Raw genomic sequence first — 25090 nt, 5'->3', positions numbered from 1 at the left:
AAGGAAGGCAGGTCTGGATGGGTTATGGTGAAGATTCCCATTAGATAGCCCTGCTTTAGGTTTTCACTTATCCTATGGGTATGGTGTCTTTTTGTTGATAGAATTTGCTATGCTAGTGGGACATACCAAGTATCTTCTCACGGTACATTGAAAAGTTTAAACTGACCTTACGGTTAGCTCTGTTATTCAGATTAATTCTAAACATTATATATATGTATGATGTATAAAATAATAGCATCTTCTGTTGTAGCAAAGAAATGAAGGCAGTTCCCATCAGTTTGGGGAGTAGCTGAACAATTATGACATATGAATGGGGAAATGTTATTTTGAGGCAGATAGAACAAGGGTATTTGCCCCATTAAGTGAGCCAGGAGAAAATCTTCCTCTGGAGGTGACCATCCAGTAATGGAGCTCCAGATGTCCCCAAGCACTGCACAGTTCTACCTCTCCCCACAGTCACCTTCCAAGTTGACATGTCTGGAAAGTGCGAGGAAAACAAATTACCCTAAAGGTTTTAGAGTTGGAAGTGAAATTAGAAGCTATCTGATCCAACTCCTTTATTTTTGAGATGGAGAAACTGAGACCTAAGATCACCCAAGTAAGTAGGATCTGAATTTACCCAAAGGCCACTGACCCCAGAGCCAATGCTCTTTGAATTGTCTCCATGCTTTAGAGATGGAGAAAATCTCTCGAGACTTTTTTGTCTAACTCCATACATTTTATAGAAGGAAAATGAGACTCAAGAGACTCTATATTCATCTTGCCAAGGACAGCAAGGTGGTTCAACGGATGGATTGCTGGACCTGGTGTCAGGACTCATCTTCATGAGTTCAATTCTGGCCTTAGATACTTAGTAGTTGTGTGACCCTGGGCAAGTCACTTAAGCCTGTTTGCTTCAGTTTCCTCATCTGTAAATTGAGCTGAAGAAGGAAATGGCAAACTACCCTAGTGTCTTTAATTCCAAATGGGATCAGAAAGTCAAACACAACTGAAAAATAGCAAGTGACCATCATGTCAAGATCTAAACCCAGATCTCCTTGACTCCTAATTTAGTGCCCTCTACACAATACCTTAGACCTATTGCATAGTCCCACGCTGGTTGGCTGTATGTTTGTAGGAGGTATATTTCACCCCAATGAAAGTAACAGAAATAGAATTTCAAAGCTGTTTTTGTGCTAGGGAAACTTAGGTGGGCAGTGTCTGGATGGATGCACTGTTTGTGTGGGTCTGGTGTGTTTATACAGGTGGACCCAGAAATGTACAAGCAATTGCTTTCTGTAGCAGAGAAACAGAGATAGAGCTAAAGGTGTTCTAAAGACATGAGAGTTCCTGTTGGCTGAGGTCTAGGACAACAGGGTAGGTGAATTAGCCTACAAATGGGACAAGGGAGCTAGACAGAGATGAAGAAATGAATGACCTGAGAAGATCAGCTTTTCAGGATGTTTTATGAAAAAAAAAAAAAAAAAAACATTCTTTGCAGGAAGGGTCTTGTGGGAATGATAATTAAAAAACAGCCCAATTAAATCTCTTCACCCCAAGGAAGTCATAATGAAGATCCAGGCTGTATTTAATTTGAAATTTAAATGTTGCTGATCCTGGGTCTCCTCATCTTTTTCTCCAAATTTCTTTGGCTAATGGGATAGAAAAGAATAGGAACTTGGGAGACAAAGAGTAACCCTGTCTTCCTAGTAATTCATTCAACAGATGTCCACTGAGTACCTTCAGAGGACAAGAGTTTGGCCTCCCTTTATGGAGGTCTCCATAGAGTTCAAGCCCATGCTTTTCACTTAGTGAGATTTCTTTAATTCCAGGACAATGTAGAGAGAATTGGGCAGTGGAATCCAGCCAGCCAGAGATGCTTTAGCAAAATAACTGAGTTGTCTAACTTCTGAACCATACTACTTGCCTAGTGATCTTGACCCATTCACATCATATTTCCCATCTCTCTCATCTTTTAAATGGAGATCATGTCTTTGTCAGGGATACCTAAGAAGGATGTGGAAGATAGATTGTGGAGGAAAATGATAAAGGTTTGGAAGGCAGCTTTTAAAAATATGAAATTGAATCTCCTAAATACAGCTTTTAAAAAAAGTATATGTAAAATTTTACATAATAATCTCAATAGTACCCTGCTTATTGGTGTCCTCTTCTTAACTTCCTTAAGCTCATAATTTAAATTTACTGACATTCTTTTTTTTTTTTTTAATCACACATTTCCCTCAGTAACTATCCCTCTTCTGTAACAAAAAGTTATAGCCAAGAAAAACAAATTCACATATTAGTTGAGTCTAAATATTTATGTAGAGCTTTAAGGTTTACAAAGTGCTTAAATAATACATTATTTCATTTGATTTTTACAACAATCCTGGAAGGTAGGAGGGATTATCTTTGTTTTACAAATGTGACAACTGAGGCCAAGAAAGATTAAATAGCTTGTGTAGAGTCATATAGCAAGTGGCTGAGGGAGGATTTGAATTCAAGTCTTCCTGACTTCAAATCCAGAACTCTATCTGCTTTGCCACATGGATACTTCATTCTGCACCATCTCTCTGGAGTTTTGATGGGTCATTTCATTGATCAAAATTCTTTAGTCTTTCAAAGTTGTTTTACTTTACAATATTGCAGTCATTGCATGAATTGTTCTCTTGGTTCTGCTAATTTCACTTCATATAATTCTTTCTAGTTTTCTCTGAATTTATTCTTTCCATTATTTCTTAAGACAAAATAACAGTTCATCACATTCATATGTCATAGTTGTTCAGCTACTCCCCAAACTGATGGGGATTGTTTTAGTTTTCATTTCTTTACTACAACAGAAAGTGCTATTATAAATTTTTTTTATATGTGACTCCTTTCCTTCTGCTTTTGACCTCTTTGAAGAACATGCTTACTACTTACAACACTGGGTTAAGGATATTCAGTTGGAGATATAGTTTCAGAGAAATTGCTTTACAGGATAGTTGGAACATCACAGTTCTACCCACAATATATTAGTATGTCTATCCTCCCATAATTATGCCCTCCCTCACTTAAATCCAATTCACTTACACTTGAACATCATGGCATCACCTCCCTAATGGTGTGGTCCTCTTCAAAAACAAAGGATAAAACAACAGTAACTCCAATATTTGTCATTTTCTTTCTTTCTTTCTATATATATATATTTTTGGTTATCTTTGCTAATCTAATGCCTGTGAGCTAGAACCTCAGTTGTTTTCATTTGAATTATTTTATTATTAGTGATTGGTAACAGTCCCATTCCTCTTTCAGTTTTCTTTTGTTCATTGTCTTTCTCAAATAGCATAAAGTTTTTGGGGGCAGAAGCTACTTTTATTTTTTTCTCTACTCATATTCCAGGGCTTAGAACAGTGCATAGCACACAGTAAATGCTATATAAGTTTTTGTTGACCATGCATGATTTTGGAACACTTTTTCATATGATTAATTTCATATCTTGCATTTCTTCTTCTTTTTTCTGCTGAGGCAATTGGGGTTAAATGACTTGCCCAAGATCAAACAACTAAGAAATATTAAGTGTCTAAGGCTGGATTTGAACTCAGGGCCTCCTGACTTTAGGACTGGTGCTCTATCCACTGTGCCATTTAGCTGCCCCTTGCATTTCTTCTTTTTTGAGAACTGTCTGCTCACATTCTTTGACATATATCTATTAGGCAATGCTCTTGATATGTAGTCATATCAATTTCCTATATATCCTGGATATCAGACATTTGTTGGAGAAATTTGCTGCAAAGAGTTTTACCAATTAACTCTTTCCCTTTTAATTTTAACTACATGGATTTTTTTTTTTGTGGAAAATAATTGTTTTAACTTTATGCAATCAACATTGTCATTTTATTGGAGAGCCCTCTATCCTGTCTTCTATGACAGGAATGAAGAGATTGGTACATAACTGGGCAGAAATCTTGTAGGATCCTCTCCTGGATTTTCTGTCTCTCTTCTTGGAACTGTTTTGGTTTGGTTAGTCTTGTAGGTTTCTTCTATCTGTCCATCCATAGTCCCTTCAATATTTGTCATTTTCCCTTTTTTGGCTATCTTTGCTAATCTGATACATGTGAGCTAGAATTTCAGTTGTTTTCATTTGGATTGATCCTAGCCCTTTTTAGCTTTCTCTTGTGCATTGCCTTCTCTAATTAAAGTGTAAGTGTCTTGGGGCAGGGACTTTTTTTCTTTTTTCTTATTTGTACCTTTGGACCACTGAACTTTTCTCTGGGTTGAGGTAGTTTGATATTCTGAGTCAGTGGATGATTGACAATCGCTCCTCGCTCTGGCCTTTGTGTATTGTACTAATTGGTCTGCAGGCAGTCTTCTGGTTGAAGAGTCTTCTTATCTAGATGAAAGAGGTCTCAAGACTTTTACTGAGGTGACTTATCTGCAGCTTCTTCACTCTCCACATCATGGGTTGCTCTGAGGGTTTGGATACTTTAGTTCAGAGGACATATGCCCTAGACATCTGTATGATGATTCCACACTAAATGCAGATCTGGGCTTGGCTTGAAAGATCATCCCAGAATTTGCTGTTAAGGAACAGGTCTGGTTTTTACTTCTCAAAAATAGGTGGGTAGACTTTATTGATATCTTCTGCTTTTATATCAGTCATTTCTAGATAGGCTCAGATCTTCTTTCTCTTAAAGAATACAATACAAAAAAACCCAAACAAACAAATAAAAAAACCCAGTTAAACAGCTCGATATAATTCAGTGACTGCCTTTGGCAGTATATGCAATATTTTGCATCCAGAGTGAGTCCCTTCCTGCTCCATCTCAACTTTCTACTGAAAGGAACTCTTCTCTAGATCCTATGTTGGCCACTGCAATTATTCAGCATTGGTTTTTCATTTAAATGACAGCTTGGTATTGTGCAGCTTGGTTTTTTTTTTTTTTTTTTTTTTTTAGCATTTATTTTCTCATTAAAAAAGAATGTTAAAAATAAATAATAAGAGAAAAAAAAGAATTTGTTTTTTATCTTCCTGACATAAAGGTCTTAAGCTTTTGCAGTGATACATGTAACATAGCTAAATAAATAACTTACATTACTATCTCACTTTACCTTTTCCTCAACATTCTTCCCACTTTCACCCACTTCACCATTTTCTTGACAATAATCCTGTGAAGTCTTTTATATACATATTATATAAGTATCATCATACCCATTTTACAGATGAGGAAATTATAATGACTAGAGTAAGGAAGGATAGGAGACTTGTATCTGAAAAACCTTTCTGGGCTGTGGTTTGAGACTCTGGGAAAAATCACTATCCTTCTCCAGGCTTCTGTTTCTTTTCACTTTCAATAAAGTCTCTATGGAGTATTTTTTTGGTATGGCATTTGTGAGAGAGAACTGGCAATTCCTATGATGGGAAAAGTTAGTGTCCTTATTCTAAACCAAACAGGAATGGTTCATTCAGTCCTGACCAAGTATGGAACAAATTTCTCAGCCCCCATCAGCTTTTTCAAAGCTTTTCATTTACCTGGTATTAGCAGTCAGTGATCCTCCCAGGTGGAAATGATCTTTCCTTTCCCAGCCTCAAAGAGCAAGTACTTTGAACCTCTCTCGCTCTCTCTTTTTTTTTTTTTTTTGAACCTCTCTTTTTAAAAGAAAAAAAAGATTTATTGATGCTTTTGATTGTTACATCACAATTATTTCCAAATATTGCCCTCCCCATAGGGAGCCTTTCCTGGTAATAAAGAAAATAACTTCTGACAGCAAATGTAAAATTCCATGCTCATCTCTTTAATGAAAAGTGGGAGTAGATTTCTCATTTGTTTCTATGACATTCTTTGTTGTTATTGTTCAGTCATTTTAGTTATATGCAACATTTTGTGAGCCCATTTGGAGTTTTCCTGGCAAAGATACTGAAGTGGTTCTCCAGCTCATTTTACAGATGAGAAAACTGAGGCAAACAGTTAAATGATTTGCTCAGGCTCCCACAGCTAGTCAGTGTCTAAGATTTGAACCTGTGAAGGTGAGTCTTAAAGACTCTGGGCCCAGCTCTATCCACTTTGTCACCTAGCTGCTCCTTTATTCTGTTGTATTTTTAAACATGGGCTCTGTAAAACATTAGACTATTCTATTCTAATTTTTCATAATAATTATTGGATGGTCATTGTATAATATTTTCATATTTGTATGTTGTTATAACTCCATGGGATTATAACTCCAATGAGATAGAGATCATAACCCATTTTAAAATTATTTCTTCCACAGTGTTTTGCATTTAAATACATTTATAAATAATTCAAATGAAATATTCAGAAAACTGACCCCAAGTACAAAAATCTTAAAAATCTGAAATAATAGGTGGAATTCTTTCTAAAGTAGATGATAGTTATTCCTGTTGTTTCAGCCAGAGTAAGTTTATTCTTAATAACGTAACTTTGATTCTGTTTTAGGATTCCAGATCATTAGTATTTTGATACTTTGAGGAACTGATTTTGTCAGTGGGTCTTCTTTTCATGGACACAGCTAGGAATCAGAAAAATTCACATTCCTCATTCCAAATCTGGCCTCAGATACTTAGTAGCTGTATGACCCTGGGCAATTGCCTCAGTTTCCTCATCTGTAAAATGAGCTGGAGAAGGAAATGACAAACCACTCCAGTATCTCTTCCAAGAAAATCCCAAATGGGGGTCCAGAAAAGTCAGACATGATTGAAATGATTGATTCAACAGCAGAGTGTGTGGAGACCTTTTCCACTAAATGGTCCCAGGTTTTTTCACTTTGTAAGTTCTGACTGCTTTTCATATTTTTTTTTCTTCTCATTTATCTCAATCTAGCTGTTTTATATATATATATATATATATATATATATGTATATATATATATATATATATATATATATATATTTTTTTTTTTTTTTTTTCCCCCGAGAAGTAATTGAGATTAAGTGACTTGTCCAGGATCACACAGCTGTTAAATGTCTGAGGCTGGATTTGAACTCCTGAGGCTAGGGCCAGTGTGCTATCCACTGTACCATCTAACTGCCTCTATCATATCGCTTCTTGATATTTTCAGCAAAGTAGCACTTTGCCCTATCTTCCATTTTCTACATCTAAGCAGTTAAGAATTCACAAAGAAAAGCTCCTAGATCTATTCAGAACATTAAGAATAAGTCAGTGCTGAGTAGGGGTAGCTTGTTTTTTGTATTGTGGTTGTTTTTAACTTATTCTCTTCTGAATACATAAGCACAGACTTTTTGATATTCTATTTTTTAACTTCCAATAATTTTTTTCTTAATTCTGAGTTCAGAGCTTAGAGAGTTAACCTTCAATATAAACAGCATGAAATAACAATTTCTTAGGAAGCACCTGATTTATTTTTTTAGAATAGTTTAAATAAACCATGGTAATAATTTACTCAAGAAGCATTAACTCTGGCCTTCAGTTTCTTCCTCGCCTGGACCTTTTCACTTTGCAAACTTCTCATGTTCAGGGCCAGAGTCTTAGTTAGGCATTTGAATGATTCTTGGGCTAGCCTAGGAGGCTGGAAATTTCCTAGCACTATAAAGACTGATCATATCTCTCCTTTCCTCTGCTTCTTCAACATTTTCCCAAACAGGCCTCCATGTCAGTGTTCCTTTCCCTAAGCAAGCTGACTTTTCTTTTTCCTCTCTTTCAGTCTCTCTTCCCTTTCTTACCCTTTCATCTTTCTTATGTCCTTCTGGTAGGCACTTAATCGTTGCTATTGTTGTTTGTCCTTCATTCCCATGACATCAGGGAGGGGATGCCATGACATGCAAATGAATTGGATTTAAGTGAGGGAGGGCTGTGCAGGGTCATCAGCCTCACTATCTCCCCTAGAGCCATCTGGTTCCAGTGGCAAGATATAGATCAGGACGACTGGAGATGGCCCTGGATGCAGTGGGAGACCTTGGCCTATTTTTAAGCCAAGGTCTTCAACAGGTCTCAGTTTGACTTCATAAATGTTTATTGACTGATTAGCTGTCTGGTGGTCTCTGTGTTCCTATCTCATTCTCTGTCTCTCTTTCACAAATTTAAACCCAATTGCCCCAGTGAATCTAAGGCTTGTTCTTTCATTATTTAATAAGTTACTGACATTCTTCCAGACCCCCCCCCCACTACTACCCCAACTCCCTGTTTGGAGAATGGATCTTAGTTAAAAATTTCCATCCATAAGCCTCTAGGTTTAGTCTGGTCTTTTCTCCCAGACATTCAGGATTCTGCTTCTTTCATTAGGATAGACAGCCATGCTATATTCAAGATCGACACTATTAACAATAGTTTAACAATAATTTACATTGGGATCATAGTTAACCAGAGAATATAGGAATACAAGGGCTGCAATGCTAAGCATTAGACACTTGGAAAACAATAAAGATTATATATATGGAAGCAAAAGAGAGAGATGTGTAGTCAGCGAAAATAGCTAAATAGAATCATTACATAAGTACACTTGGGAGGCCCTGACTAACTGGGGATTGTGAGCAAGGGTTATTTAAGGAAATATTCCAGGAGCAGATGAGGCAGACGTGGGACTAGCTGGAAGTGCTGTCCCCATAGCAACTATCAACCCTTAGCCTTTCCTTGTATCCTGGTGACTCTTCCCACCAAGCAGCTAAACCACTGCCCCTAGACCACCTTTCTGCACAACAGATTGTGTTCACTCAGGCATCCCTTTCAAGGGGCTGCCCTTCTCTCCTATCCCCAAGAAGGATGAAGATCAGGCTGCCCCCTTCCCCTGGGCTTACCTGACCCACAGTCAAAGTACTGTGCTACTCATTAGTGCTAGGCTCATTTAGAGCCTCATTTAGAGGCTCCTTCCTCCTTGTTTTTGTACAGACCTAGGAGCTCTCAGGGAGGAAACACCTCAGCCAATGCAAACCAGTAGCTTTCCATAGTCTTAAATTACAGTCTTAGAGCACTGAAATGAAATAATTCCTCCAGGGTCACAGAGTCTGTATCAGAGATGAGAAAGATTTGAACCTGATATTTTTCTGACATGGGGGGCTGGTATTCTGACTACTCTGTGATGCTCTCTCACTTCTCATCCCCCTGTTTCTCTATTAAAGTCTTCCTCTGATGTCTCACGGTATTGTAGAGAACCTTGGTGTTATACAGGAGTTTGTGGCCATCTCCTATAGCTGAGGTGGAATCCTTTGCCAAAATAACTGATAATGTGGGTTATCTAGCCTTTGCTGGAATACCTTTCCAGAGCAATACTTACTACCTCCTAAGATCGCCGATCGGTCTTTAAGGTGGCTCTAATTGCTGAGGTGTTCCTCAACCCCTGGCCTAAATCTGCTTCCCCATCCTACAGCCATTCCTTCATCCCTCTTTGTCAAGTCATCTCTTCCAACACTTCCCCCCAAGCTCCTCAGGAGATGTTCTTGTCTCTTGCTATGGCTGGTTCTGAGTGTTTGTGTGGAGTATTCCTTTTTTCCTTGGTGCTAGTCAGGTTCTCAGGGGTTAAACTCCTCAAGAATACTCAGCATTTAGTGGGTGTCCTTGGCGGACCTGCCTTCCCATCTGGAGGGGGTCAGGAGCTGGAGAATAAAGATCTAGAAAATGGCACTTAGTTAAAGGAAAAGGAACTTTAAAAGGGAAGGGATTCTGGCAGGCCTAGTCCAGCCTACCTCAGCCATGACCAGCAGTTAAATGGTTACAGACATGCTGATAAAATGCCCCAAATTCCTGGTCTAGCCTCCGGTGGGGAGGGTGTCTGGCAAATGTCAACAATAAAAAATGCATTTTAATGGCACATAATGCAGCCGCTACCGTAGGGAGAGCCCGGCAAGGCCAGATGAAGCAGGTTTGAAGAGTGGTAACTACTGAAGGACACTCCTGGGAGCTTGGACACTCTCTATACTTGGAGTCTTGCTGAGTTGTGAGCCACAGGACTCCCAAGTCCCAGGGGAGCTAAAGCGGGGCTTGGGAACAAGAGGCTAGGCCTGGGGCATCCTTCTTGTTCAACTGAGTTGAAGAAGCAACTGATGTGATAGGGTCAGTAACTGACCCCAGAGTTTGATTTATCTGTCTCCTTCTATCTTAGGCTGAGTTAATTCTGCCTTATGCCCTGAAATGGCAGCTGTTACTTCCTGGGGATGAAGTCCTCTTCAAGAAAATCCTGAGGGTTTGGAGGCAACAAGATTTTTTGGCTTAGAATGTTCTCTTTCTTTTCCAGAAAGAGGGAAGTGACTAGGATGAGTGGTACTCAAGGTTATAGATTTAGTTGAAAGGGTTTTTAGGGATTACCCAGTCTAATCCTTTCATTTTACAGTTGAGGAAATGGTGGCCAAGGTTCATAGAAACATGGCTCTAGAGCTGGAAGAGACTTTAGAGATTATATAATCTATCTCTCATTTTACAATTTAACAAACTGATCCTGGGAATGAGAAAAGAAGGGGGGGAAAAGGAGAAAACAGGACAGAGAGTAGACAGAAAAGCAGAAATGAAGGGAAGGGGGAGGAATAGTTTTACTGCCAGATTCTATGGAGCAGAATGCCCAGAGCTTCAGCTCCGTCTGGCCACCCAGCCCGTGTTGGCCCCCTCAGGGAGAGAGAGCAGCCAGTGTGGTCACAGACTTAGTGCTGGCACTGGTGCATTTAAGGATTTTCTTTGAGTCCTCAGCTGCCCACCTTTGCACCCCCAGCTCTTAACAGCACTTTACTCCTAGTAAGTGCTTAATGAGTTTCTTGACTAGTTGTAGAGCAAAATATGCACACTTATGTTAGCATTTAAAGCTCTCCACGATGACTTCCCCCTACCTCTCCAGTCTCGTTTCCCATTACTCCCCAAACAGGCCTTGTTCCCTGAACTCAACAGTTCACCTTGTTGTCCTTACCAGGCCATGCCCCATGACCCCATCCCCCATCTCCTCTCACCTTTCCTTATTCAGCTCAGGAATCATTTCTTTTATGAGACCTTAGAATCACTTTATAACTGAGGCACTAAATTCATATTCATAATAATTTTTAGCATAATAATATAAAAGTGCTATTATAACACTTTTCTCCCCAGTATTTCTCAAATATTGGGCATTCCCTTTTTTTCCAGTTTTTGCTATAATAAAAAGTGTTGGAATGAATTTTTTTTGTATATTTATTACTTTTCTCTGTCTTTGATCTTTTTGAGGTACATGAATAAAAAGAATACTGGAGCAAGGAGTTTACTCAGATTGGTGACTTTTTTGTATATGGTTTCAGATTGTTTTCCATGATAGTTGAACCAAGTTGCGATTACAACAGCAATGCATTAGTGTACCTGCTTTTCAAGATCCCTCCAACAATTGTCATTTTCATCTGTGCCACCTTGACAGGAGTAAGGTGGAACCGCAGACCTGTTCTCATGTACTTTTCTTGATTACTAGTGATTTGGAACATATTGTTATTTCTCTTCAGGGCCTCCTGTGTCCTTTTTAAATCTTCCTCAGTTATTACTTTTCTTCTTCCTCAAAAATCCCTAGGCTCCCTTGGTCTGATCTCTATCCTTTGTTTCCATTACAGGCTGTAATGACATATATTTATTGGTGTACATGTATTTCTCTGGGGGAAAATAAGTTCCTTGAGGACAAGGACTGCTCTGTTGGTCCTTTCTTTAATAAAACAAGCATTTATTTCTTCTCTATCTACCTTCCCCTCCTACTGTTAAAAGAAAAACAAAGCCCTTATAATAGATGTTTGTTGTCAGAGGAGACAGATTCTCACAGTGGCCATGCCCAAAGATATTTTTCAATATGTATCCTGAGTCCATCACCTTTCTATTGGAGATGGGTACCTTGCTTCATCATCAATCCTGTGCAATTGGGGATGGTTGTTAAATTGATGAGAGTTCTTAAATCTTTCACAGTTGTTTTTCTTTATGATATCGTAGTTATTATAGAAATTGTTCTCCTGGTTCTACTTACCTCATTCTGAATCAATTGGTTGTTTTCATGGACCAGCACCACTGAATTGAGTTGAATTGCAACCAGGGAAAGCAGGTCTTAGGCTATAAAATGCTCATGGCATTTCCTTCTTTTTTCAGATCATTCTCAATTCCATGCACAAGTACCAGCCTCGGCTGCACATCGTGAAGGCTGATGAGAACAATGCCTTTGGCTCCAAGAACACGGCCTTCTGCACACATGTGTTCCCAGAGACCTCCTTCATTTCGGTGACTTCCTATCAGAACCACAAGGTATAGCGAGCATTCTTCCTGCTTGCTTTGATTACCAACCCGCATCCTGCCTGCCCCTGTCCTGGGAGGGGATCCAGGAGACCAGACATATCACCCACCCTGTTAATAGGGAACAGGCTGAGCAGTGCCATTGGCATGGAACAGATGAAAACTAAGGTCTCGGCACATAATCCAAAAGAGTGAGGAAGCAAGCTGAGGACACTGAGTTCTCACTGAAGCCTTTTAGGGGTACCTGGCTCTGTTCCTGGTTCCCTACTTAGACAAGTCTCTTTCCTAGTGTCAGTCCCCCCCACTCTAGATCAGCCCTAAGGATCCATCCGGCCTATGTCTATGTCCCATAATACTCCGCTGACAGTAGGAAGAGCTACCTAGATCAGGGACCACAGCCATGGGGCCTCATAAACCCTGAAATATCCCTGAGATCAGCAAGCAAACCTAATAATGACTTGGAAGAATCAGAAATCTGAAGCAAAACATGACACTTTATAGGTACTTAGGAAGTGAGACAAGACATACACTGAGAAACACTGGGCATGGATTGGGGGTGGGTAGGGATGCTTTAATTTTTTTTTCTTTACCTCCTCTCTCTTCTTGGAGTATGACTGGTTATTCCAGAAATTGTTCTCCTGAATTTGTCCATTTCATTTTGAATGAAGTAATTCTGGTCTAGCTCTGGCTCCAGCTCGCTGGGGAGGAGGTAGACTGAGGAAAAAATGCCCAAGAAGTAGGGCATCTGCCCATTTGAAAGATGATTGGAAGAGAGCCTTGCCCCCAGGGGCTTGCAGCTCCATCCCTTCCAATTAGTCAGAATGGGCAAACTGAGCTCATTCTGTGACTATCCCTCTTATAATTTTTCCTTCCTCCTCAAATCTCCTGCTCTTATTCTCAATGCCATGGGGAATGAGTAGATGCCAACATTGGTGTCCTGGATCCTTTGGTTCCTCTGATGGGTCTGCAGAGTTAAACTAGTTCCTTTTGCTTTGAACCATGGGCTTTGAATAGCTCCTATATAACAATGGAGCTGGGATCTCTTAAACTTGAGGCAGTAGAATACCCTTATAAAAGACGGGTTTGGATGACTTAGGAATTTGGGAGAAGCTGTAATTGGGTTGTGGCAAGGACAATGGAGACAGCATCACTTCTCTCTGGTTATTTTGAAATGGCTGATCCCTAAGCAAACTCAATAGATTGGGACACTTGAGACTTATTCACTTGGGACTCTCCTTTGGGACCAGAGGATCCTTCTCTGTCCCAGACCTCCAGGAATGTTGGATTTACTAATTGAGTCTGAGCACTTTGATCCAGTGAGGGCAGCTAGGTTTGCAGTGGATAGAGCACCAGGAAGACCTGAGTTCGAATATGATCGCAGATACTTACTGGCTGTGTAACCCTGAGCAAGTCACTTCATCCTGTTTGCCTCAATTTCTGCATCTATAAATGTGCTGGAGAAGGAAATGGCAAAGAGTATCTTTACTAAGAAAACCCTAAATAGGGTCATGAAGTCAGACATGACTGGAAAATGACTAAACAACAACTTTGATCTAGCATCCACTTTCCCCATGACTTCACTGATCTTGCACAGGGTAGTATCTTTGCTTGTTCTTCTCTCCCTCCATCTTTTTCCTGTTACCTCTGGGTGTTCTTGTATTCATCATGGCTACCATTATTCCTTTATAATGACAGGTAGGATGAATTTCTACTTTCATTCAAGCATTTTTCCAACAGGGAATTTTTGGCTCTCTTCCAGAGTTGTATCCCATTTCTTCAACAAAATGGTAGTGTAGGGCCAGGTTATTTGTGGGAGAGAAGGTGGAAAAGGTGCTAGATTGGCAATGGAAATAGCAGTAATTGGACAGGTCAGACCACAGCTAAAACAATACTGAGCCCTCCCCACAAAATGAAGCAAGATGGAGTTATGGGATGTTGAGGTCAGGGAAAGTTAGCAAGAGCCTCTCAAGGCTGGACCAAGAAGCGATAGTCTCATACATAACTCCTGCCCTCGAATCCATATTTATCCAAGAAAAGGACATTTTATGAGACAAGCTATGAAATGAGACAAGCAAGAAAATTTAACAAAAGAAAGTCCAGATTGAAACACTGACAAGCAGGACAGCTTTGAAAGTTACAGGTTGACAGGGCAGGGTGCATCCCTCCAACATTCATCCCTTTGGATAAAAAGAATAAAAAGTTGTCTCGTTTTAAGATCCAAAGTTAACCACAGAGGGAGTGAATTGTAAACAGAACTGGCTAAAATCTTTCAAGTTCCTTTACCCCAGGCATCCATTCATCTCTCTCTCTCTCTCTCTCTCTCTCTCTCTCTCTCTCTCTCTCTCTCTCTCTCTCTCTCTCTCTCTCTCTCTCACATCAAGTCATGATTAAGGACTCCACAGAGCTTTAGGTTATCTGGGTCAGATATATTTATATTTATTAGAAATTAAAACTGATAACGTAACATGAAAAATAATTACATTTTCCAAAATAAGAAAATTTAATGAGGAAAAAAGTTATCGAATAGATTAATTATACTTTTAACAAGAAAAGCAACCTGTTTATAATAGACACTCATGGTTTGATGTGTAAAAACTGAAATAAGAGAGAACTTTTTAAAAGGGCATGAAGCAGGTACTTTGATTCTGAATCATTAAGAATATTCTAGGAAGTAACTATGTCAGTAACTTTTCTGTTTCCTTCTTGGACAGATCACACAACTGAAAATCGAGAATAACCCATTTGCCAAAGGATTTCGGGGCAGTGATGACAGTGACCTGCGTGTGGCTCGCTTACAGAGGTGTGAGAGGAAAAAGGCCCTGTCGTCAGTGGTTCATAGCCAACATAGCCAACAATTACATATAGGGGGTTGAGGTGGGGGATAATTTTTTAGGGAAGGGCTCAGGAGTCCAGAGTCTTAGATTGGTCACTTATGATTTATGTGATACAAACTACATAACATCTATAAGTCTGTTTCCTTGACTGTATTCTGACTTGTTTCTGAGTTCTTCTGAGGATGAAATGAAATAATGTGAACATATTTTGTGAACAAGGATACTCTTTACTAGTGGGAAAGAGTTTTTATTTATCTTTCTCTCCCTTCTCCCTTCCCTCTCTAGCAAAGAATATCCAGTGATTTCCAAAAGCATCATGCGGCAGAGACTTGTCTCCACTCAGCTTTCTGCTAAGCCCGATGTAAGCCCCCTACATGGAGCCCATCAAGCGCTCCAGCACTATCAGTATGAGAACGGGGCACATATGCAATTTGCTGCCGCCGAAGGGCAAGAGCTACCCCTTAACACCTTCCCAGGGCAGAGAGACTCAGGGCTGTTCTATCATTGCCTGAAGAGGCGGGGTAAGTGACTACCTCTCAGAACTGAAATCTGGGAGGGTTGGAGGAAAAGAAGAAGGGAAGGAAGGAGGGACAGAATGAGGGAGAGAATAAGGAAGAAAGGAAGGAAGGAGAAAAGGAGGAAGGAAGGAAGGAAGAAGGCAAGAAAGACAAAGAGAGGGAGGAAGGAAGGAAGAAAAGAAGGAAGGAAGCAAGGGAGGGAGGGAGGAAGGGAAGAAGGAGGGGAGAAGGAAGGAAGAAGTGGGAGAGAAGAAAGGAAGGAGGGAGGAAGGAAAGAGAGGGAGGAAGGAAGGAAGGAAGGAAAGAAGGAAAGAAAAGGAGAGAAGGAAGGAAGTAGGGAAGGAAACAAGGAGGGCGGGATAGAAGCTGTAAATTCCTTGTGAATGGTGATTATTTCATTCTTTATCTACATTCTCAGTGACTGGCATATAGTAGGTGCTTAATTTATGTTTATTGACTGATTGATAAGAGCAGAGGTTCTAAATTTTTTTATGTATCCTGGACCCCTCTGGCCAAGTGCTGAAGTCTATGGGCCCCTCCTCAGAATCATATTTTTAAATGCATAAAAGAAAAATTACAAAATAAATTATTATATTAAACCATTATATATTAAAATAGCATTATCAAAAGATATCAAAGTACTTTTTTAAACAAACAAGTTCACAGAGCCAGAGCTAGAGCTTTCTCTTCACAGGTCCATTCACTCTTCATCACTTTAGAATGGGGTGAGGACGGGGGAGAGAGAGGGATCTACATAAAAATCTCCCCTGCTCCCAGCTGGGCCCCCTTACTCTCAGCTGCTGTTTCTCCCTTTTCATCTTGTTTCTTGAGCCTCACCAGACATCACTGCCTCCTTAGTTTCTCTGGCTGCCTGTGTTTGGGACTCAAGTCAATTTTGCCCTGTGCTAGAGGCTCTTGGCAAAGGTTTGATATGGGAGCAGGCCAAAACATTTGATTAGAATAAGGTTCTTGGAAAATCTCAAAGACTAAAATAGAAGAATCATAATTCCTAATATTTATAGAGCTGGGCAAGGCACTTAATCCTGTTTGCCTCAGTTTCCTCATTTATAAAATGGGGATAATAAATAATGGCACCTGCATCCCAGGATTGTTATTAGGATCAAATGAGAATATATTTATAAATTATTTTGCAAAACTTAAAAACTTTATATAAGTGGTGATGATGGGACAGTTAAACAACACAGTGGATAGAGCCCCAACTCTGAAGTCAGGAAGATCTGAGTTCAAATTTAGCACCAGATACTGGGCAAATCAGTTTCCTCTGTTTGCCTTAGTTTCTTCATTTGTAAAATGAGCAGAAGGAAATAGCAAAATTACTTCATTATCTTTACTTAATAAACCCCAAATAGGATAACAAAGAGTCACACACAATTAAAATGACTGAATAACAATTAAAAAAAAAACACTTTACAGCTTGCAAAGCACTTTACATATGTGATCTCTTTTGATCCTTATATAGCTCTGTGAAGTAGGATCTGTTATTATTCCCATTAAAACTGAGAGGTTAAGTAACTTGCTTTGGGTCACACAGCTGCTAAGTGTTTAAGGCCAGTGAACTATCTACTGTGTCCCTGCAGGGTACAATGAAAGAGTAATAGCTCTTATGTCAGAAGAACTGGATTTAAATTCTGACACTCACACTTCCTAGCTTTGTGATCTGAGTTGGTCCCTCCTTGGGCCTCAGTTCCTTAATCTGCAAAATGGACTGATTGTTCTCTGAATTCCCTTCCTTCCTGAGATCCATGATCTCAAGCTTCTAGCAATAATCCTATCCCTATTATTGCAGGTGATCCAGATCTGGGCCTTTTAGCCAATTTGCTCATGAATGTTCCTGTAAGGGATGTCACAGTATGACTCAGGGTGGGTGTCTAGGAATGGGAGTGACAAAAGGCATTATTCTAGGGATTTTTACACCTTCTGAACCTTTTGAAAAAGATGAGACTTTTCAAGGCAATGGTGGTATTATTAGTGCAAAGGGCACTTGGATTAAATTCCAGCCCTGATATTTAATCAATCAGTCAATCAGTCAACATTTTAAAATTAATTTTATAATTATAACATTTTTTGACAGTACATATGCATAGGTAATTTTTTACAACATTATCCCTTGTACTCCCTTCTGTTCCGAATTTTTCCCCTCCTTCTCTCCACCCCCTCCCCTAGATGGCAGGCATTCCCATACATATTAAATATGTTGTAGTATATCCTAGGTACAATATATATGTGCAGAATAGAATTTTGTTGTTGTTGTTGCAAAGGAAGAATTGGATTTGGGAGACAAAAATAATCTGGGTAGAAAAACACAAAATGCTAACAGTTTACACTCATTTCCCAGAGTTTCTTTTCTGGGTGTAGCTGATTCAATCAGCCAACATTTATTACGTCCTAGATGTTCGGTGCTGGGGATGCCTGTATGATTTTGGGCAAGTCTTATATAAAATAAAGGGGTCAGAGAAGAAGTCCTATTGAGATTTCTGGAGATTCTACAGTCTAGGATTAGATTACAACCTCAGGGCATATCCTCAACCCTTGCTAGACTTCAGTTCTTCCATCTATGGAATGGGAATGATAGTATTGCCTTTTTCTAATAATCTCACAAAACCAATGAGTTGCTCTCTGTGAAAAAACTTTGGTGTCTCAGAAGAAAAGCAAGACGGATATCTAGGCTGTTTTCTCACAACAGAACTCAGGCCAGACGAGGGATGGCTGCCTTTAAGGCGTCATCATAATTCAGTTGCTGATCATCACAGCTGTGTAATACTCTGTGTGTGTGTGTGTGTGTGTGTGTGTGTGTGTGTGTGTGTGTGTGTGTGTGTAAGAGACTGAGGAGAAAGGGGTGAGAGGTAGAGATAAGCAATACTTAGAAAATGGCTACAGGACACTGTTAGTAAAGGGTGAGGACTGTAGATGTAGAGGGCTATGATACACTTGGCAGTCAGAGCATAATTCTCGTGAAGCCATTTCTGACTATCTTTGCCTGTGTGAACTGGGTCTCAGTTTCCTTAAAGGTGAACAGCCATAACAGTATAGTGGATGGAATGCTGCACTTGAAATCAGGTGGATCTGAGTTCAAATCTTGGCTTGGGTACTAATTGAGTAACTCTGAGCAAGTCTCCCCTACCCCAAATTAGGATGAGGTGACTTGCCCAGGATCACACAGTTAGTATGTGTCTGAGGCTGGATTTGAACTCAAGTCCTCTTGACTCCAGGGCCAGTGTCCTGTCTGGCTATCTGGCTGCCCGGCTCTGAGCCTATCTTAATCTCTCTGAAGGTTGATGATCTCTAGGGTTCCTTCCAGTTAAATCCATCATCCCATGATTTTTGAGGTCTCTTCCAGCTCCAGATTTCTGCCTAGCATGCTAAGTGGGTGGCTGGGAAAGCAAGGGAGTTTTAGAGCAGTTTCCCCCTCCTCCCACTTGTATTTCTATAGTCCCGGGGCCTGAAACATGTCTGTAGCCTTCACCAAGACACTGTTAATATAGAGGCTTTTTCATACACGAGAAGCCACCTGAAAAGGGATTTTTGAATTTGTCAAGAGGGACTATTGCAAACGCACCCTGAGCCCTGTCTGGGGCCATGGGAGTGGAGCGGTCAGTTTGGAGGGGAAGTCCACGTGTTTGAGGGAGGACCCTCCGGGCAGCCAGCCTGGATTAGTGCACACCAACACAGCCCAAGCTGCTCTCTCATAAACCGGCTCCCGGGACAGGGGCAGCTCTGTCCACGAGTCCTTGCTCCCGCCAGTTTTCGGCACAAGGGGAAAACTATGGATAGGAGGTCGGAAGTTCTGAGTTTGAGGTTCTGTTGGGCCATCTCCCAGTTGGGCGATTATCCCCTGTAAGACAGAAGCGAGGGGAGGAAACCTTGTGGGTGCCCTCTCCTTCCAAGGCTCCTTTGCAACTTAAACAGGACGTCTCTTTTAATATCCTCCCCTAAATTTCATCCGGAAAGTATGGCACAGCTGGGGGAGGAGTGGAGCTGCAATTAGAGAGGTGCACTCTTGCTTTCGGGCCCGTGAGGCGATGGTGAAGCCCCCGCACTTTCCCTCCCCACTGCCCCCTGCCAGCTCTGGCCGTGCGCCTACGAAGACCCCGCACAAATTGTGGCTGTGACCGTGCGCTCCTGCCGGAGCCGCGGAAGCAGCCGCCCCGTGGGGGTGCGCGGGACCCCGGGGGCCGGAGCTAGTCCCCGGGAAGGGCTCTTGTTAATGCTCCGTTTGTCTTCCTGCAGACAGCAGCAGGCACCTAGACCTCCCCTGCAAGCGCTCCTACCTGGAAGCCTCCTCCTCCGTGGGAGAAGATCACTATTTCCGCTCGCCGCCCCCCTACGACCAGCAGATGCTGAGTCCCTCCTACTGCAGCGAGGTGGCTCCCCGGGAAGCGTGCATGTACTCGGGCTCTGGGGCCGAGATCGCCGGAGTGTCGGCGGTGGAGGACCTGCCCCCGCCCCCGCTGAGCTGTAACATGTGGACGTCGGTGGCTCCGTACACCAGCTACAGTGTTCAGACCATGGAGACTGTGCCCTACCAGCCCTTCCCTGCCCACTTTACGGCCACCACTATGATGCCCCGGCTCCCCTCCGTGTCCACGCAGAGCTCCCAGCCGCCGGGGAACGCTCACTTCAGCCTCTACAACCAGCTCTCCCAGGCCCAGGCCCGAGACCGAGGGCCGTCCGCCTCGTTTCCGAGGGAGCGCGGGCTGCCCCCGGTGTGTGAGAGGAAACCCCCCTCCCCACACCTGAACACTGCCAACGAATTCCTGTACTCCCAAAGCTTCTCCTTGTCCAGGGAGTCCTCCTTACAGTATCATTCAGGAATGGGGACCGTAGAGAACTGGACTGACGGATGACTCTGGGGCGCACCGCGTGACGGACAGTGTTACTGATCCAGGACATGTTAATCCAGTGTTCATCCCGGGGGTGTAGCCTGCACCATAGAGAAACCTACAGTCGTGCATTTCCAAGGGGGGAAGGGTCCGCTGGGAGAGCACCTATTTTCTGACCCACTCCTAAGGCCGCTTCAGGAAGAAAGAACAGTGACCCACGAAGTGCCTACAGTTCATCCACGTCGGGCAGACCTCTGGCTGGGCCCAAAGGGTGGGAGTTGGGGTGGGAGGGTTGCTCGGGATAGGGTGTCTTTGGCAGGTTTCCACAGCACGATCCTGGGGCTGGGCCGTTCCGGAGGGAAATGTGCATGATATTTGGGGGGGGTCACCACGGTTTGGGGAGATTGTAGGCACAGGTTGGAACCTGACTCAAGGCTAGTTTTGGGAAAGAGCCTTCCATAACATTGCCTTTTGGTTCCTCATGATGCCCTTGGAAATCCAAGAAAGGATCCAACAGGGCCGGGAGATGACAAGTACCTTAACATTTTTTTCTAGTTTCCCCCTCCCCCCAATTTAGAGGTAAGCCAGTAAGGAAGTGATCAAGAGCATCTCCTAGAGCTGCTCAGTTTTTGGCACTGCATCCCCCAGCCTTTGCACCCTATGCGTGCGGGAGAACCTCGTCTCCCAGACTCCATCTTCATCCCAGAATTAGCACTCAAGTAATTTAAGCTTCACCCAGATGTGCCAAGAGGAGGCTATTGTGGAGCCAAAGTCAGGCATTGCTTGGAGAGAGTTCCGTCTCCTGGAGAATCCCCACCTTGGAGGGAAGAAACCCAACAGAAATAAAAATGGGAGTTGAGAAAACATTCACTTCTTCCAAAGAATTCAGCTCATGAGCTCGGCCAGAAGCACGAGAAGGATTCTTGAACCAAGCTAAGCCCAGGCAATGATATGGATGTTTTCAACCAATTCACCAGTATCGGACATCACCAGCTACATGTGTGGCTGGTGTGGACTCTGCAATCCAATTTGGGAAATCACTACACTCTTTGCATGCTGAATAGCTATTTATATATTATATAAATATATATCACCAAAGCAGGCCACATGTCCATTGCAGCTTTGCTTTTACAATCAAAATAATTAAAAAATGAATGTTGCGAGGGTTTTTGGAAAGACATCTATTTAATATTTTTTAATTACACCTTTTGATGTAAAAACTAAGAACTGGTTAGATAAAACCTATATATACTACAGATAAATCTTTATTAGAAGCCACGTTAGATACAGGTGGTGGGGAGCATTAAGTGTTTTATTACATAGCATGGACGTTTTATTTTACATATCAGAACATAAAGTCATTTTTTTTAAACTACAAACTGTCTGAGTGCATTTCAATAATGACTTTCCCTTTCAGCTCACATGTGGTTTCTGCTGCCCTTTGACCCCACCCCCCTTCCCATGCAACATTTGCTCAGGAGCACACTTGAACTTCTATCTATTTACCCAGCCTGTCGACACTTCCAGTGATACATCAAATGTCATTTCCAAGCAAACAAAAACTCACCCTGAAATCCATCCTGTTGGGCTCCAGATGGGGAGGTCACTGATGAACTTGGTGCTGAAACAGGCTGGAAGCCTTCACATGGCACAGGGGAAGACAGGTTCCTGCCAGGAGCTTCTTCAGTCCACAGCTCCCATTCTCTCTCCTTGATACAGGGGAACGGTATTGGGAGGGGGTGGGCTGACTGGTAATGCAGGAGAGTCTCTTATTGGATACCCTCATCCTTGAGGGGTTGCCTTTCATATGCCAAAGTGACCCAAAGTTAAATCAGGAAACCTGGAGGACTGTAGCAAATGTGAGGAGGAAGGGAATCGGAGTGGTGGTCATGGCCTTTCCAGCCAGGAGGCTGAAGTTCTTTATTCTATAAGAAGCTATTGAGCTAAACGGGCTCAGGTGTTTATACCAGGAAGCCACTGGGATCAGAATAAGGGATTAATTAGGAAGAAGAGAGATTCAGAGCCAATAAGAAGGAACTCAGAATCCCCTCTTCATTATGATCCTGAGACACGTACCCCCTTCTCAAATTTGTGGGCTCCCATAGAACAGACACCTCAATGTATCCTAAGGACTACTAAGCCTTGCCATTAGCATTATAGCTGCTCCCTTAGATCTTTCCATCTACCCTGAGAACGAATTCTCTCTCCTTTTCCTATTTGTTTAATAGCACTTGGTGCATAGTAAGGACTTAATATTTTTTCATCTATTCATTCAGCAGGCTACCCTCAGACTATGAGTCTGACTTCCAGGCTTGCCCACTGACATTCCCAAGGAGAGAACAGCATCCTACCTTACTGGCCATCCTTCAGCAGGCAATGCATAGTCTGGCAGCTTTCAGGAGAACAGGGAGTGGGTCTAGTGCTCTCTGGGAATTCTTGATGAAATTAGTACAGCTGCTTTATGGAGAGCACAGGAGAGAGCGTTCAGAGCCAGAGTATACATCTGCCTTAAGCAGGGAGTGATGTATGATCTCACCCGCAGGGGAGTAAGTCATAGCCTGGCAAAGGCCCTCCCCACTTGCCTGCCAGCCCCTGCTAGATCTCTGGAGATAGGACACAAAAGGAAGAGAGGAAAAGGGAGACGAATTCAGAATTGAAGCCAGAGGTCCAAACCATTCTGAGCCCTGCCCCGTGATAAGGGAAGTGGTCCCAGGATGGGAAAGTACATTTTTCACTGTCTTCTTCTCCTTGTTTTTGCTCCTTCTTCACACTCGACATGTTTGTTTTCATGGTTCTGTTTACATGCCTTCTCCCCTGATCTTATCATTCCCACCTCCAGTGGGATCATTCTTCAATATATTCACCCTGCAAGGAGCCAAGGGGGAATGGCCTCTCCTAGTCTTTCTTGACTAAAATGGGTACTTGGATTGGAGCTCTTTCCCCATAACTTTGGTGACTGTAATATTTGAAGAGAGAGCCTTGATCTCAAGAAAAGCAAATGAAGTTTAATAAAACTTTCCCAGATAATTTGGCTCAATTATTGGTGTGGAAAAAATAGAGTACTTGCACCAAATACCCTCTGCTTATCTACTCAACTAGGCCAAGACCTTTCCCTTGTTGGGATATTCAGGATAAAACAGAAATCCAAGAGGGTAGGGGAGGAATGGGGGAAAGCAAGGAAAGAGGAAAGAACTCTATATGATATGGGAGAAGAGGGCACATATTTTTTCTCTGGGTGGTTGGAGAAGCAGCATGACAATGAGGGGAAAAAAACCTTTGAACCTCGAGTGGAATCCATTCAAATCCAGACTGTCAACTAATATATCTTAATTTGGGGACAAATCATTTGACCATTTTCCTCAGCCTCAGTTTCCTCACTTGTAAAATGAGGAGTTGGATTGGATGTACTCAGCTCTGGATCTCTGATCCTTATCTCTACTTTGGAACATGGGGGATAGGAAGGGATGGGAGTTCCCAACATTTCTAGAGGGATGAGAAGCTTTAAAAAGTTTCAGCAAAGGAAGCTCACTGAACCTTTCTGAAGGCAAATCAACTGTTTCCTCCGAGGTTCGGGGGCCTTATCTTCAGGCAAGTTAGTCCAGCTTCCTGGACTAGGGATGACTGGGCTTCTCAGAGAGTCGTGCAGTTCTCCTGTGGGATTTACCAAGCTTCCCTCTGCTCTGAAGCCAGAGTTTCAATAAAAAAGAGGACTCATGGGGAATCTTGGAACAAAGGGCACTATTCAAAGCAGCAAATAAGCCCATCCATCACTGGGCCAGAAACCTGCCACATGCAACTGTCTGTTTCTTATGTGCATAAGAGTTTGAAGAGGGTTAGGGGGAAAGAAACCCAGATTAAAATCTAATCCCATAGGTCCATGGCCAGACAAGTGGCAGGAGACCCACAATGCTGTTTCTCTTTCCTGCCCATGGGGGATGTCTCAGGACTGGTCAGGGTTAGGCAGTCCCAGAGGCATCTTGAACATCAGATGGGGCCTTGGCGGAGCAGGGAATGGGGGTGGGCAGACAAAAGGGAGAAGTCAGGTCAGACTGACAAATTGTTCAAAGGGAAAAAAAACACAATTTATCCCCAGCCTAGGCTGGGCCTCAGAGTGGGTCAAGAGGCCCTGCTCGGCTCTTCTAATGGAGCCCACTGGAGGAGCAGCAAGCCCAGCTTTGTGGTGTCTTATCTTACAACATAAAATTAAAACCCACTTAAAAGGCCGGAGGGCATGTTAACATTCCCCCAGTCGTCTAATTGAAGCGGTTCCTAGCATGAAGGATTTCACTTGAAAGCTGGCAAAAGCCAACCCCCCTACTCCCAATTTGGAGGGTGGGGGTGGGGTGGGATCTAGATGATGGGAACTGGCTCCGTGCTATAGGACTCAGTTTCTATTTATTGTCAACTCACGGAACCCACGGGAGCTGCATCACACGCTAGGGAGGTTCGGGGGTATGTGTATGTTTTTAACATTTACAAATTCATTAGCAGCTATGTCAGCAGAGGCCAGCACCCCAACCAGGGGCCCCTAGTAATCAGTCAAACGTGGGGAGCCTCCCCCTGAGTCAAACCTGGCAAGCCGTCAGGCATGATTATTTTATTTTCCACCCCCATACCTAAAAAAATGAAAATATATTACAAGTCTCCAAAGGCATAAGGAATCAATCAGGAGACATCCTGCAAAGGTGATGAACTCGCACCAGCAATCACAGCTAATGTGAACCAGTCAGCGGGGAACAGCTACAGGAGACTGGAAG

At 42.3% G+C, this 25090-nt stretch overlaps 1 protein-coding gene across 1 annotated transcript in view; it reads left to right on the top strand.

Annotated features, from left to right (window-relative positions):
• Positions 1 to 21712, top strand: part of TBX4 (T-box transcription factor 4) — a 51484-nt gene extending 29772 nt beyond the window's left edge. The window contains exons 6-9 of the mRNA XM_074261991.1: positions 12000 to 12152; positions 14852 to 14940; positions 15260 to 15495; positions 19741 to 21712. Of these exons, the coding sequence (XP_074118092.1) occupies positions 12000 to 12152; positions 14852 to 14940; positions 15260 to 15495; positions 19741 to 20357 (1095 nt within the window). The 3' untranslated portion in view covers positions 20358 to 21712. The remainder of the gene's footprint in view (positions 1 to 11999; positions 12153 to 14851; positions 14941 to 15259; positions 15496 to 19740) is intronic.
• The last annotated feature ends 3378 nt before the right edge of the window (positions 21713 to 25090 follow it).

This window comes from Sminthopsis crassicaudata, chromosome 4 (genome assembly GCF_048593235.1).
Source record: "Sminthopsis crassicaudata isolate SCR6 chromosome 4, ASM4859323v1, whole genome shotgun sequence".
NCBI lineage: Eukaryota > Metazoa > Chordata > Mammalia > Dasyuromorphia > Dasyuridae > Sminthopsis > Sminthopsis crassicaudata.
Note: the sequence above shows the minus strand (reverse complement) of the source record. Positions and strands in the feature narration are given on the sequence as shown.